This window comes from Ptychodera flava, chromosome 14, assembly GCF_041260155.1.
Source record: "Ptychodera flava strain L36383 chromosome 14, AS_Pfla_20210202, whole genome shotgun sequence".
Classification (NCBI taxonomy): Eukaryota; Metazoa; Hemichordata; class Enteropneusta; family Ptychoderidae; genus Ptychodera; species Ptychodera flava.
This window is the reverse complement of record NC_091941.1, coordinates 27,798,247-27,811,609: the sequence shown is the minus strand read 5'-3', so window position 1 is coordinate 27,811,609 and position 13,363 is coordinate 27,798,247. Positions and strand designations below refer to the sequence as shown.

Here is a 13,363-nt window from a genome sequence, read left to right as displayed (position 1 = left end):
TGTTCGGTTAAAACAAATAGATAGCTCTAAGTTTTGAATTGTTTAGCATTTTTGTTCTGTGCACGATGTTATTGTCTACCACAATAACCCACCCATCATCATTGAATTCAATTCCATCGTTTTCCATGGCCGAGTTTGATCTGTATGTACATAGAAGAATAAGGTGAAAGATTGAGCATTTTGAAGTGACCATTATATGCTATCGAGAAATTACTGAATTCGATTCATGAACACTTCCAAGTTGATATTGACAACTTTCATTCGATTGTCAACAATGATGTAAAGTACACCATACAATTACACAGAGCACCCTGTAAAAAAAGTTGCATTGCATCCGTTCACTGTAGGCATTTTATAAAGTACAGAATGTTGTTTATGAGAATGTATTACTACAGTATTACAGATTATATCATACCAGTATATTGATGGCGCAAAGACAGCGTTCTGATTGGTCGAGACGTTAAAATAAACGTGCTATAATCGCAATCGGTTGGAACAGGAACGAGCTCTCAGTCAGGGAAAAATCCTCTTTTTGACGTTTCACGCCAGAATTTCAATTCAATATTATTATATGATAGCTATAAACCACCTCAGCAACGGGTATACCACTCGGTTTTGATCAGTTCACTCCATTATATGCAATCGCTAATCGATTGTGTACACATGTATGATGTAGTGAACTGTTCAAAATCTTGTGGTATATCGTCAATGTGTTGCTTAATCCGCCCAGCCGTCAAGCTGTGTACACTGAGCAAAAGCATTAATACAGTGTAGTATAGAAAGCATCTATGCAGTATAGAAAGTTAGTTCGACTAGCGACAGCCATGATGGACGTAAAGATCCTGCTGGTGTTCGGACTTTTAAAGCTTCAGTCTGCGAGTTGTGGCGATAAGCAGCCAAACATTGTATTCATCTTGGCAGACGACCTTGGCTATTATGATATTGGTTACCATGGGTCCCGAATCCAAACACCGGTTCTGGATAATTTGGCTAACCGGGGCATCAAGCTGGAAAACTACTATGTTCAACCGATATGCACTCCCACCCGAAGCCAGTTAATGTCTGGTCGTTACCAGGTATATACGCAACATTTCTTTCGCCCAGTAAAGCGATATATATTCATCGCTCTGACAAATTTGTGTGCGATGTGGGGTGGCGAGTGTGTGAGTGCACGAGTGCTTCATGAACTCTACAACGTGTGGAAGGGCCGAAGTCGGAAAGATTGAAACAACTTAGCTCGGTTATTGAGCCACTCTTTTCTAAGGGTGGGTATTCGGACGAGCGGTTTTGACTGTGGTGTCTTCGCTCGGTGACAGGGTGCCGTATGTTGTGAGTTCGAATCCAATCGAAAATCTACTGTATTGCCTCCTCTTGCCATTTATTTATTTATTTATTTATTTTTTGATTTACATTGGCAGTGTTTAACTGCGATTGACTCTACGGCAATTTTAATTTCTGTACACATCACATCATTTTTGCGGTATGAAGGACAACAAGATGCCTTTCTTAAAATACACGTAATAAAATAGAAGCCGTCAAATGTCGTCGCAAATCTAATCCAATTTTTGCAAACTCTAAAACATTTTTGGGCGGAATGGGATGGTAAAGTGCATAGTTCCTAGATACATATTTTCGTTTATAGATTCGTTCCTGAAAAATCGTGAGATTCTTCCAGAAAATTATGACTTAAATACAGATTTTGTTGAGTTACCGTACTCATAATCATCAATGTTGGCTATCTGGAATATTTTCTCTCCACCGAAAAAGACATGAAATATTTATTTGGAAGATATTTGTCAAGTGTTTGCACACTGTGACAATCCGTGGACTGTCACCCAGCTCTCGCAAACGTGGCGCAAACAGTTTGCAAAGTCATGCAATTATTTTCAAGCTTTAAAGTTGGCCATAGTGATCCCATGATCCACTACTGCTGAATTTACCATAAATTTAGCAGTAGTGGATCATGGGATCACTGATGTAATGTGTATGATATAACAGGCTGTACATGTCATCATCGTTTGTCACAACCCTTGACCTTTAACACAGTCCCTCAACAGTGTGTGGAGGGGCTGTGCCATTACATATGCTGTATTTGTTTGATACAAATAAAAGAATAATTGACGGCTCTATGTCCATCTGTCATTACTCGCATACGTGTTTATACGCCTACATGCTTTATGCACTTGTCAGTATGTCAGTATGTCAGTATGTATGTATGTATGTATGTATGTATGTATGTATGTATGTATGTATGTATGTATGTATGTATGTGTGTGTTTGTGTGTCTGTGTGTGTCTGTGTGTGTCTGAGTCTGTCTGTCTGTCTGTCTGTCTGTATGTATGTATGTATGTATGTATGTATGTATGTATGTATGTATGTATGTATGTATGTATGTATGTATGTATGTATGTATGTATGTATGTATGTATGTATGTATGTATGTGAGTGATTTACGTGTCCCGAGAAGTGGTTGGTTGCATTTTCATTTGTCTACGGCTGTAATCCAAAACTTCACCTTCGTTGTCGTTCTACATTTGTTATTTTCAGATACACACTGGCATGCAACATAAAGTAATATTGCCTCCGCAGCCACTTTGTCTACCACGTGACGAAGTAACCATAGCAGAGAAACTCAAAGAAGCCGGTTATGCTACTCACATTGTTGGGAAATGGCATCTTGGACATTATGCAGAATTCTGCCTACCGACAAAAAGAGGTTTCGATACATTCTTCGGTATGTTTATTTAACTGAGATATTATCAAATTTTGTCTTCTGTATAATATTGTATTCTGTTAAGATCGTTATCGGATGGGGGCCTATAGCAAGCCCTTTGATGCAGGCGGCTTACCAACAGTTCGAACTTGCTTAGCCAATTTCGACATCTCATGACATGACAAAATGGTGAATAAGAATTCAGAAGCGAGCATCAGCACTACATAAATGTTGAGTTTGCACATGTTTTAGTATATTTCAATCCTTATGTCATAGTGCATGTCTGTTTGTCTCTTTCTCAAAGCCGGTAGTGGTTTTCGAGCATGTAGTAAATTATTCCAGTACGAGTATAATTTCCTAGGTAAAGGTTATGCCCTTTATCCAATGGTATCAGGCAACTTTTAAATTCCGTATGAATCTCCTTCTGACATTTAATGACGTCGTTTTGCGCAACTTCAAGTATCTGTACGAGGAGAACACAGAAAGTACGACTACCAGTCAATCTGATCACAAATGATTACAGTGAAAAACAAAACACAAAGTGAACAAACAAACAGTGACATAGCAATATTTGATGGCAAATAAAATGTCGCTTCCATACCACGTAATTGATACGATGGTTGCGGATATGTCAGCAAATTTAAAATACACACACACTTTTGGTCAGAAGCTTGTAAATGTCAATTATCTGTACATATGGATAGCTCTCCATTTCATTTTGGTCGAAGCTCTCTTGAAGGATGGACGTGAAGCACCTCTCTGGCAGTTTGGAAAGCGAATATGACAGTGACAGCTTCGTAGTGTTTACATGCTTTTGACCAAGGTTGTGAGGTTTCCATTGTAATCTCGCTTCAACTCTTGATATGTGTTATACTAAATGACGACAGAGAACATCATATTCACAGTATCTGGACTTAAACTTTACACTCTAAGCAAGTTACTGTCTTAGTATCGAACTCCCAACTCCCCCAATAGTCAAGTACTAATTGAAGAAGTTAACATAAAGGCCCTTTGTGTTTTCGTTTCCATATTGTACAGTACATGCATATGAAATGTTACCATATACGCCGGACTTTTAGCCATACTCCTCAAGTGCTTTATACAAAAGGCCGTACAGATTTCAACTTTTTTCCGTGACAAAGTTTTGCAATATGTTCGGAGGATAATTTTGATGAGACATCCAAACCCGTACCAGCTAGAGTTCGCTGTAACACTCGAAAAGAGTATAGAGTTGTGCATGAAGTGACCCCTTCCTGCCCCAGCGAACTCCAATACTGGCATCATCTCCTCCCTTTTTACTGCTGTTTTCCCTGTTAAATCACGTGGCCATTTTAAAGAGGTGCAGGGTTGCTGCTCGTTGCAAATAGTCTAAATCAATTACTTTGAAAGTATTCTCATAGAGACGAAATTCCACTCTTTAGCGATGCAGGTTCTTACATTCACTATGTAGACTATTTTCTTGATATTATTAACAAACATTTCTCATTCCGTGAGAAATCTATCAAATTGAAATAAACATAAATAAATGTTCTTGAATTTTGTTCGCATTGCGACACAAATTCCGGGCTATTTGGCTCGTTCACTTCGATCAAAATGTTCTTCCTCCTTTTCTGCCCAGGCTTTTACAATTGCGCAGTCGACTACTATACATATGACAAGTACAATTACTACAGGTACCCAAATGGGACGAATTTGCAAATGCTTGGCAAAGATCTATGGAGAAACGACAGTGAGTTTGTAGCCCCTCAGTATGTTGGAGAACACAAAACCAGGCTGTTTGCATCTGAGGCACAAAGAGTGATTCGCAATCACGATGCGGAACTGGTAATCTTTGTTTCTCTACTGTTTAATTATTAAATCATTCATTTAAAGGGATACAGTCGTCGGAACTGCGCTCAAAGATCGTATGAGACCCATACGACCAATGTAAACACTGTATCCAAGGTACGACGGTGATTGATGAAAGTTAAAACATGCCTGTCATAATCTATATCGTATACTTTAAATGCTGCAGCTATGATAATGAGGTGCATCTAGATATCGTGCACGAAATACATTGTTTGTAAACAAAACACTCGCACAGGCGCAGTTCTGACGACTGTTTCCCTTTAACTGCCGATGTATTTATTTTTATTCTGTTCTTCATCCGTTTTATGGGCACTGTCGAATCAGTTTTCAAGTTATGTGATAAAATAAAATGATGAGGTTGTAATCATGTTGGTGTCGGTTACACGAATCAAAATTGCGTTTGGTGCCATCGCATCTCCCTTACCATACGCAATTTTTCCCATCATGGGAATACGACGCGCGTAGTATGAAGGACGCAATAGACATGATGAGTGTTCTAACACTCGTATTGACGCAAAGAGTTTTCGAAACGGTTTTACTGTTATTCAAACAAGGGTTGTACTCACGTCAGTGATCGCAAATGCGATATGCATTGTCGTCCGTGCTCCTGGTGTATAAGAAATGAAAATTTCATAATACAACTTTACCGTTTACTGTCGTATTTCCATCATATCTCCCTGACCTAACCTCTACCATTGTTCAGTTATATTTTATTTGTTGAAATTATGTCATGAAAGTTAATTTTCAACAGTCATGCCACTAATGTGTATTCCCCGACAATGCTAGATATATCATTCATGATTTTAATTTTAATTTCAGTGATTTTAAGAAAAATGTATTAAGGCTCTAAAAATATAGAATGATATAATATCGATTTACGATTTGCTGGTTTGCCTCAGAAGTCAAGGCCTAGGGTCGTTCCAACTGTAAACAGTCCGGGTTATTTCTCGATAGAGCACAGTGCGATTTGACCAATCAGCGAATCTCAGTCGCCAACGTCATGAATAATTTGAGACATAAACCGGACTGCTAAAATGAAGAAAATAAAACTGCGAGAAATTTCTAAGCGATTTTGACAATTTTGTTCAACATTAGTAAGGGGTCAAATACTCAATGTCGACAGCATAACCTCTACTAACCAATTCAAACTATGCACTTTTGGGGGGAAACCATGTTTTGGACCAGATATATGTACACACGTGCTAAAATGGCCTAAACATGGAATTTTGGGAATTTTTCCACAAAAATACTTTACTAGTACTGGTTACAGTCTTCACCACCCCCACCATCATCGTCGTCGGTATCATCACCATCACTTCGTGAAGCCAATGATCCATCCTTGTTCTTAGCATTCCCTTCACATCCGACAAAATCGACACTTGGAAATCACCAGCTAAATAAGATTGAAATATTCTTTTTACAGCCACTTTTCCTTTACCTAGCTTTCGGCGCCGTCCATGTCCCCGTACAAGCTCCACTTAAATACCGAAAGATGTACCGAGATGTAGAAAACGAGGAAAGGCGCCTTGTGCTTGCCCTTGCAACTATGATGGACGAAGCTATTGGAAACGTTACATCTACGCTAGAAGAAACAGGACTCTGGGATAACACGATACTTATCTTCTCTTCAGGTATGTCAACGTCATATGGTATTTTTTTGTTGGTTACCTATTGAGGTTGCCGTAGCTATATATATGAAAACTTCTAGCTCAAAGTGACGCCTTGACTTTGACATGTATTTTCATTTCCTGAATTGCCACAGATAATGGTGGTGCAACGAGCTTTGGCGGCAGCAACTGGCCATTGAGAGGCGGCAAAAAGTCGTATTACGAAGGGGGAATAAAAGTGGCTGGATTTGTTTCCGGTCCTCTACTGCCACCTAACCTTCGAGGATCAACTAACAGGGAACTTATCCACGTTAGTGATTGGTTTCCCACGTTGGTTCATCTTGCCAGGGGTAATCTCAATGGCACGAAACCCCTAGATGGTTACAACCAATGGTCTACAATCTGGTAAGTTAAGACACACTCTGTGGTCCAAGTACCGAAAGCCACTGCTAGTGATTTAATGACTCGTTCATGACAGGCGTAGGCAAGTAAAGGCTCTTGAGTGGTATAAGTTATATGCGAAGGAAAGACACGGCGTTTGTTTGGAAGTATACTTTGTTGTGCTGTTAGGGAACCTTCAGTAATTACATGGGGGTGGGCCGGGGAATTCCGCGCACACTTGTAGCGTAAAATGTGCCCCTCCCCCTTGTCCGACATTCTAAAATTTGACCCTTACCAAACCACTGCAGTATTCTCCCCAGGAATAACTGAAACAGTATCAGCTAATTTACATAACAATTAGTTTAATCATTATGTAAGTTAGGGACAAATTACGGAGGGGAGGGCTGGTGTTTTTGGAGGCGCAGTCGAAATTTATCACGCAAGCATTTTTTAAGAGATATGGTATTCACACATTTGAGGGAGGGTCACCATATTTTGTACCAATATGAGAAGGCCAGATGTGGCTGATATAGTGCTTCATCTAAAAATATCAAATCATAATACATGGAGTCTATCAGGCAAATTATTGACAATTTTCCCCCACAAAACATGCTATATCTGTATATTATATATGTTTGATAAAATATTTAAATGTACTTTGCCTTAAGTGAAAAGTTACATGTGCATTTGTGTACAAGAAATTGATTTTGGAATTTCATCTAAAATGTTGGTTCACTTTACATGGTAGTCTATAATGAAACTATGAATATTTTTTTCAATACAAAACTAGGTAAATCTGTGCATTTATGTACACTTCATTATTGATATGAACGTTCTTGATTAGACTAGAGTGGTCACAAAACTAGGTAAATCTATGCATTTATGTACACTTTATTATTGATATGAATATTCTTGATCAGACTAGAGTCGTCACAAGTCCATGGTTGTGCAAGAAATTTGCTTTTGGAATTTCACCGAAATGTTGATTCACTATACATGGCAGTCTATGATGAAACTATGAATAATTTTTTCAATACAAAAATAGGTAAATCTGTGCATTTATGTACGCTTGATTATTGATATTGATGTTCTTGATTATACTAGAATAGGTACAAGTCCGTGTGTGTGCAAAAAATTTGCTTTTGGAATTTCACCGAAATGTTGATTCACTAAACATGGCAATCTACGATTAAACTATGAATATTTTTTCAAACACAAAATTTGGTAAATCTGTGCATTTACGTATGTTTGGCTACTGATATTAATGTCCTTGATTAGACTAGAGTGGTTATAAGTCCATGATTGTGCAAGAAATTTGCTTTTGGAATTTCATTGAAATGTTAATTCACTGTACATGGTAGTCTATGAGAGAACTATGCACATTTTTTCCAATGTAAAACTAACAATATCTTTGCATTTATGTACATTTGCTGATTGATATACACTTTTCCACCTGTTGCATATGTTTTTGTCTCTTGTCTGTCATCAGTTTTAACTGTTCAGGGTGTTTAATGTAGGATACCACTGCATCTTCTTTGCTTGTGAAACTTGTTTATTATGTGTACGTATTTAAAAGCATCGGCGTATTTCATTGGTGATTTCTTATTCAGGAAATATCACACAGACAATCGAAGGTTTGGCCATAAAATCAGCTTCTGTTAAAAGTGACCCCCCCCCCCAAAGATAGGTTTATAAAAAGTGACCCTCCCCCTTGAACAGTTTTCTAAAAGTGGACCTCCCCCCAATTCCCCCAGCCCACCCCCTGTATTTACTGAAGGCTCCCTTAGGTAGCTGTACAGGAGAAATTAAAGTATAAAACGGATCTAGGGAGATGCTAATAGAGGAAAATGAATGAAAAGTAGTCAGAACCAGAAGCATGGTTACTGTAGAGTAACCGTGCCAGAAGCAAATAGTTTTATATAAGGTTGCATTCAGTTATGTTTAAAAAATAACAGTGCGAATGAATTAGTGCCACGCTTGCTCTACCACTGAACAGTACCAAGGAGCTGAGCCGCCACAGTTTTGTAATACTTTCAGTAACTGATGCGAACCCTAAAAAATGACCGTTGTAACATAGACAGTAGAGTCATCACCACTTATTATGTCTATAGGGCCGCACCCAAAGTCCAGAAGGCGAATTTGTTTATGACGAGTCTTCAAGTTGTCCGATCGTCTCTACTGAGCAACGCCCTCTACAAAGTCGGACTTTAAAAGATGTTCCCTTTAAAGTACTTTTCTAAACTTAAATCAAAATAAGGGAGCCTTCAGTTATTATGACAGGGGCGGGCCTGAGGAATTTGGGGAGGGTCATATTTACAAAGCTACTTACCCTAAGGGGAGGGTCACATTTTACAAACTTAGACTGGGAGAGGGTCACATTGTACATTGCTAAAGTTTATGACGAACGAATTTTGTAAAGAAACTTCACAACAATCCTATGACAATTGCGATTGCGGTCACTGCAATGCGCATAGTGTCAATAAACTGCATAAGTTAAATGCATAAAGGACACTCATATCACCTACTTATGCTGTTATCCCGTCGCTACCTTATTGAACAATCTTAAAGCCCCATTAGCTGTGACTTTTGGCTATTTTTGTAGTTTTTTGGTATGTGTATCAACAGCAGTGTCTGGTTCAAATCCTTGAATTATGATGAAATGCCCAGTATTTATCTTATAAACATGTCCCCTATGTGTACAGTCAGCACTGTTATTGTTGACAATTGAATTAAATGCGGACTAGAATTCACTTGTCAACAATAACAAAATTAACTCCACAGGGTGTTGTCTAAATGTCCGTCCCCAGGGGTGGGTAGGTGTTTCGTTGTATCGCTAATAAAGATATATTCTACCAACCTTTGGTGTTTCGGTCTTAACTTAGCACTGCCCTTGATAATCTTGCGTATACTTTTTATCAACATGCTACATCTGACCAGTTTGATTGCCTAATTCGCCAAAGCAAGCAAGGTGGTAATTTAGTCTATTATCTGATGAGTTTGAGTGCCTAATTAGCCAAAGTAATCAAGGGTAAATTACTAATCTGTGGACGCTCTCACCAGATTATCACCGGATTAAATTTGACAAAGTCAATAACGAACGCACCAGCAAGGTATAACTGAAGCTGGTGCGTTCGTTATTGACTTTGTCAAATTTAATCCGGTGATAATCTGGTGAGAGCGTCCACAGATTAGTAATTTACCCTTGATTACTTTGGTTAATTAGGCACTCAAATTCATCAGACGCAGCATGTTGATAAAACGTTTACGCAAGATTGTCAGGGCAGTGCTAAGTTAAGACCGAAACACCAGAGGTTGGTAGAATATATCTTTATTAGCGATACAACGAAACACCTACCCACCCTGGGGAAGGACATGTAGACAACACCCTGTGATTACACGTGTGTGAGTTTGTTGACAAACAGAATACTTGGCATACCAACATGCTATAAAGGGAGTTGGACGGGAAACAGCATTTGATAGACAGAACGAGAAAACTAAAATATGACCAAAAGTTACAGCAAATATCACTTAATATATATTTACTTGTAATGTAACAAGGTCGGCAGTTCTATCAAAGTTATACACACATTTCAAACTTTTGAGTTTAGATAGGGAGGGGAGGGTCACATTTTACATGATGGACCACCCTTAATTTCCTTCAGCCCACCACCTCTCATAATAACTGAAGTCTCCATAAGAGATATTTTTCTGTTTCTATTTGCCCATTCAATGAACTACTAAGGGAGGAGAGAATTGAGGAAAAAACAGTCAACTAAAGTTCTAAAAATGATCATTACATACGTAATCGATGATTCAAATATGCTGAGAGTTCAGCTGTATGCTGTACTTTGTAGCAGTTAACCATAGTCACACTAATTTGCAGCTACAAATATCAACTGTCATTTCCCACTGTTATTATTAATTTCCAAAAACATCGAACAGTCCTCTACACCATCCCACCCCTTTGATCAATCAGGCCCTCCATGTGACTTCGTTGAGTTTTTTGACAATGAAAATCATCATGTACTTTGTAAAACGAGGTCGTGACCTCTACTTCTATAGCCGATGCTTCCGGAATAGCTCACAAATAGCTTGACGTATGTGCTGTAGTGATTTTTCATGGATTTTGTTTGATACGAAAATTTGTCTGTGGTGTTTGGCTACTTCAAAAATGCTGAATACTGGTTAACTATACACTGCTTTTACTCTTGTTACAGCAAGACAAACTTGGACATTCAGTGAAACATTTTAAGGTCCATACGGTAAAATCGATCAACAAAACTCATTTGCATAGTTTAATATAAATTGTTATATGTGCAAAACTCATTTGCATAGTTAGTATAGACATCGTATCTCATACAAGATTCTGTACTGAGATTTTGATAACATAGATTAGGATAGCAGCTTTCACCGACACTGTAACAATGTTTAGTTGGTATGGCAAAGCAGGTTTGAATAGGAGAAAGTCGTTTTGTCCAGAGGTCGCAAGAAAAACCATCCTTCGCATTCGGCACAACGGTAATATGTGAAACCTTTAAAGTGATGCAACTACATCATATTGTACACTGTGTGATTTTATGCACGTATTCCTTTTATTCTGAATATCACACAAAAAATACAAAAGAATGATGTTGTCCCTTAAGTAATCGTTGGTTTTTGCCTCCTCCTCCCATAAAAGACTAGTGTTTTTTGTGACGTTGACCCCCCTAAAATTTCCTGCGGTAAATTAATGCCTCCTGAAAATCCTCTGTAATTCTGCCGAATTTTACAACTTCATCTACATGCGATAAAATATTATGCACCCCGGCCACAGGTCGATTAGGCATTATTTGTGATGATTTTTCCTATTATTATCATCATAAAAAATGATAGGATATAATAATAAAATGATAATAAATGATTAATAAATTACTAATATGAATGTTACAGAATATTAAAACTTTTTACAAACAATGTCGTCTACTTTGTGTAAATACCATCTGGAAACCCCATTGTTGTGATAATTATGATTATTAATAGTCGCGCCAGCGGCTTACTGACTACGCATGCGCTTATTCATAATATACTATGCGAGTAACCGGAAGTGTACCTCTTCTTTCTTCTTGGGCGCCGCCATGTTTTTTTTTTTGAGTACTCGTAAATAAACAAATACGAAACAAATACTATGATATAACATGCCTTTTATAAAATATACCTCTTTTATTAGCCAGTAAATGTTATTATACACCTTGTCGCTGATACAAAGTATCGTTGATATAGATAAACGGAGAAAACTGTCGTGCATATGAACGGGGGCATACGCAAAGAATGCTGGGATTGAATTATAGAAGAGCGCCCCCTGTGTCAATAATTAGATTCAAAATTGCAAGTTTTTAGACGGAACGCAATAGTTTTCAGCTTGCAAGTGGAAGGTGGGCAGTGCGGTTACCATTGCAATGATAATTATTGCATAATACGTCCCTTGTTAAACGCCATAGGCTGTTATCATTGTAAAAATTGCCAATTTTTGTCCAAAATTTTTACACGCTACAGAAAATCTATACCTGCCCTGCTGCAGGGTTTGACGTCGTGTAAGTACGTGAACTGCTTTCATCAGAGGGAAACTGGGCATAGTTTTCATATAAACGTTTATGAAGTAACAATTACAGTTTATCATGAATCAATACAAATAACATTGCCAATCTTAACCCCTGGCGCGACACCAAGGGCTGAGCCCTATATAATATTAAATTATGATTGTGATTAATAAAATCATATTTTACACACTGTAATCTGCCGATGTTAACAACCCTCTGAAAGCCCTTATATAGTTTCACAATCTATGCCAAAATATACAAGTGACACCATTGCCCAGGTACAGTCTACGGCGAGGGTTACTACACAGTTTTAGATGACCAAGCTTACAGATTCTATTCAGGCACCTATCGTTTCCCTACCCAAGCTATCCTGCATGGTGTCAAGGCTGTCATTTTTATTCAAAAGCTACACTTTCTTAGGTAACCTTTTTTCTGAATGTCTATGAAAACATTCTATCACGAACTTATTTGCCGTATTTCCACCGCAGGACTGATGGTTGATGACATAGGCAAAATCTTCTTTGTTTGACCACTTTTGAATGTCACCCTAATGTGCTGTCACCCTTGAAATGTAGTGCGAAGTCTTAAAATTCAGTTTCTCTTTAGGGCAGGGCATCTGATCATGGGGATACCCGGGAAAGTCAGTAAAACTTCATTTTTTCCACTGCAGTTAACCTATGAGCATAAATCGTACAAGCTGACATCATCATAGTGACAAACCAATTAGCGCCGACTCAGTTGGTATGACCTTACAGATTAGATGTAAATAACCCATAACAAATTCGTGAAATATGCGGCAAACCATTTCTTCACCCTGAAATACATTACGCTTATTTCAAAATGATAAATTGATAATGAAAACAGAAATGGAACAGGGGTGTATTCAAATATGCAACAGGTTTGAGCTTACCGGAATACGGTGGTTTCAATCAACAAAAATCGACCAAAACTATAAATTTTTAAATTCCTTCATTGAAATCTCACTGTAGTAAACAGGTTGGCCGCAATTTGTAACGAATTGGAAAATCATTGTACAAATGTGAGGGCGTTTTCCCAAAGCGTCACGCCGCAGACAACGGTCACACAGTAACGTATCTCGTGGAACATAGTAATGCCTATTATCGGAAAAGAGATGCTTTCACTGTAAAATTACCAACGGGGACCGGACTAGAAATGTTTGAAACGTCGATGATTTAATCACTCCTCAATATAAACAACTTTCCTTCATGACGCAAAAT

At 38.2% G+C, this 13,363-nt stretch overlaps 1 protein-coding gene across 1 annotated transcript in view; it reads left to right on the top strand.

Annotated features, from left to right (window-relative positions):
* The first annotated feature begins 715 nt into the window (after nucleotides 1-715).
* Nucleotides 716-13,363, top strand: part of LOC139150683 (arylsulfatase B-like) — a 14,793-nt gene continuing 2,145 nt past the window's right edge. The window contains exons 1-5 of the mRNA XM_070723111.1: nucleotides 716-1,076; nucleotides 2,548-2,734; nucleotides 4,332-4,537; nucleotides 5,985-6,192; nucleotides 6,324-6,573. Of these exons, the coding sequence (XP_070579212.1) occupies nucleotides 789-1,076; nucleotides 2,548-2,734; nucleotides 4,332-4,537; nucleotides 5,985-6,192; nucleotides 6,324-6,573 (1,139 nt within the window). The 5' untranslated portion in view covers nucleotides 716-788. The remainder of the gene's footprint in view (nucleotides 1,077-2,547; nucleotides 2,735-4,331; nucleotides 4,538-5,984; nucleotides 6,193-6,323; nucleotides 6,574-13,363) is intronic.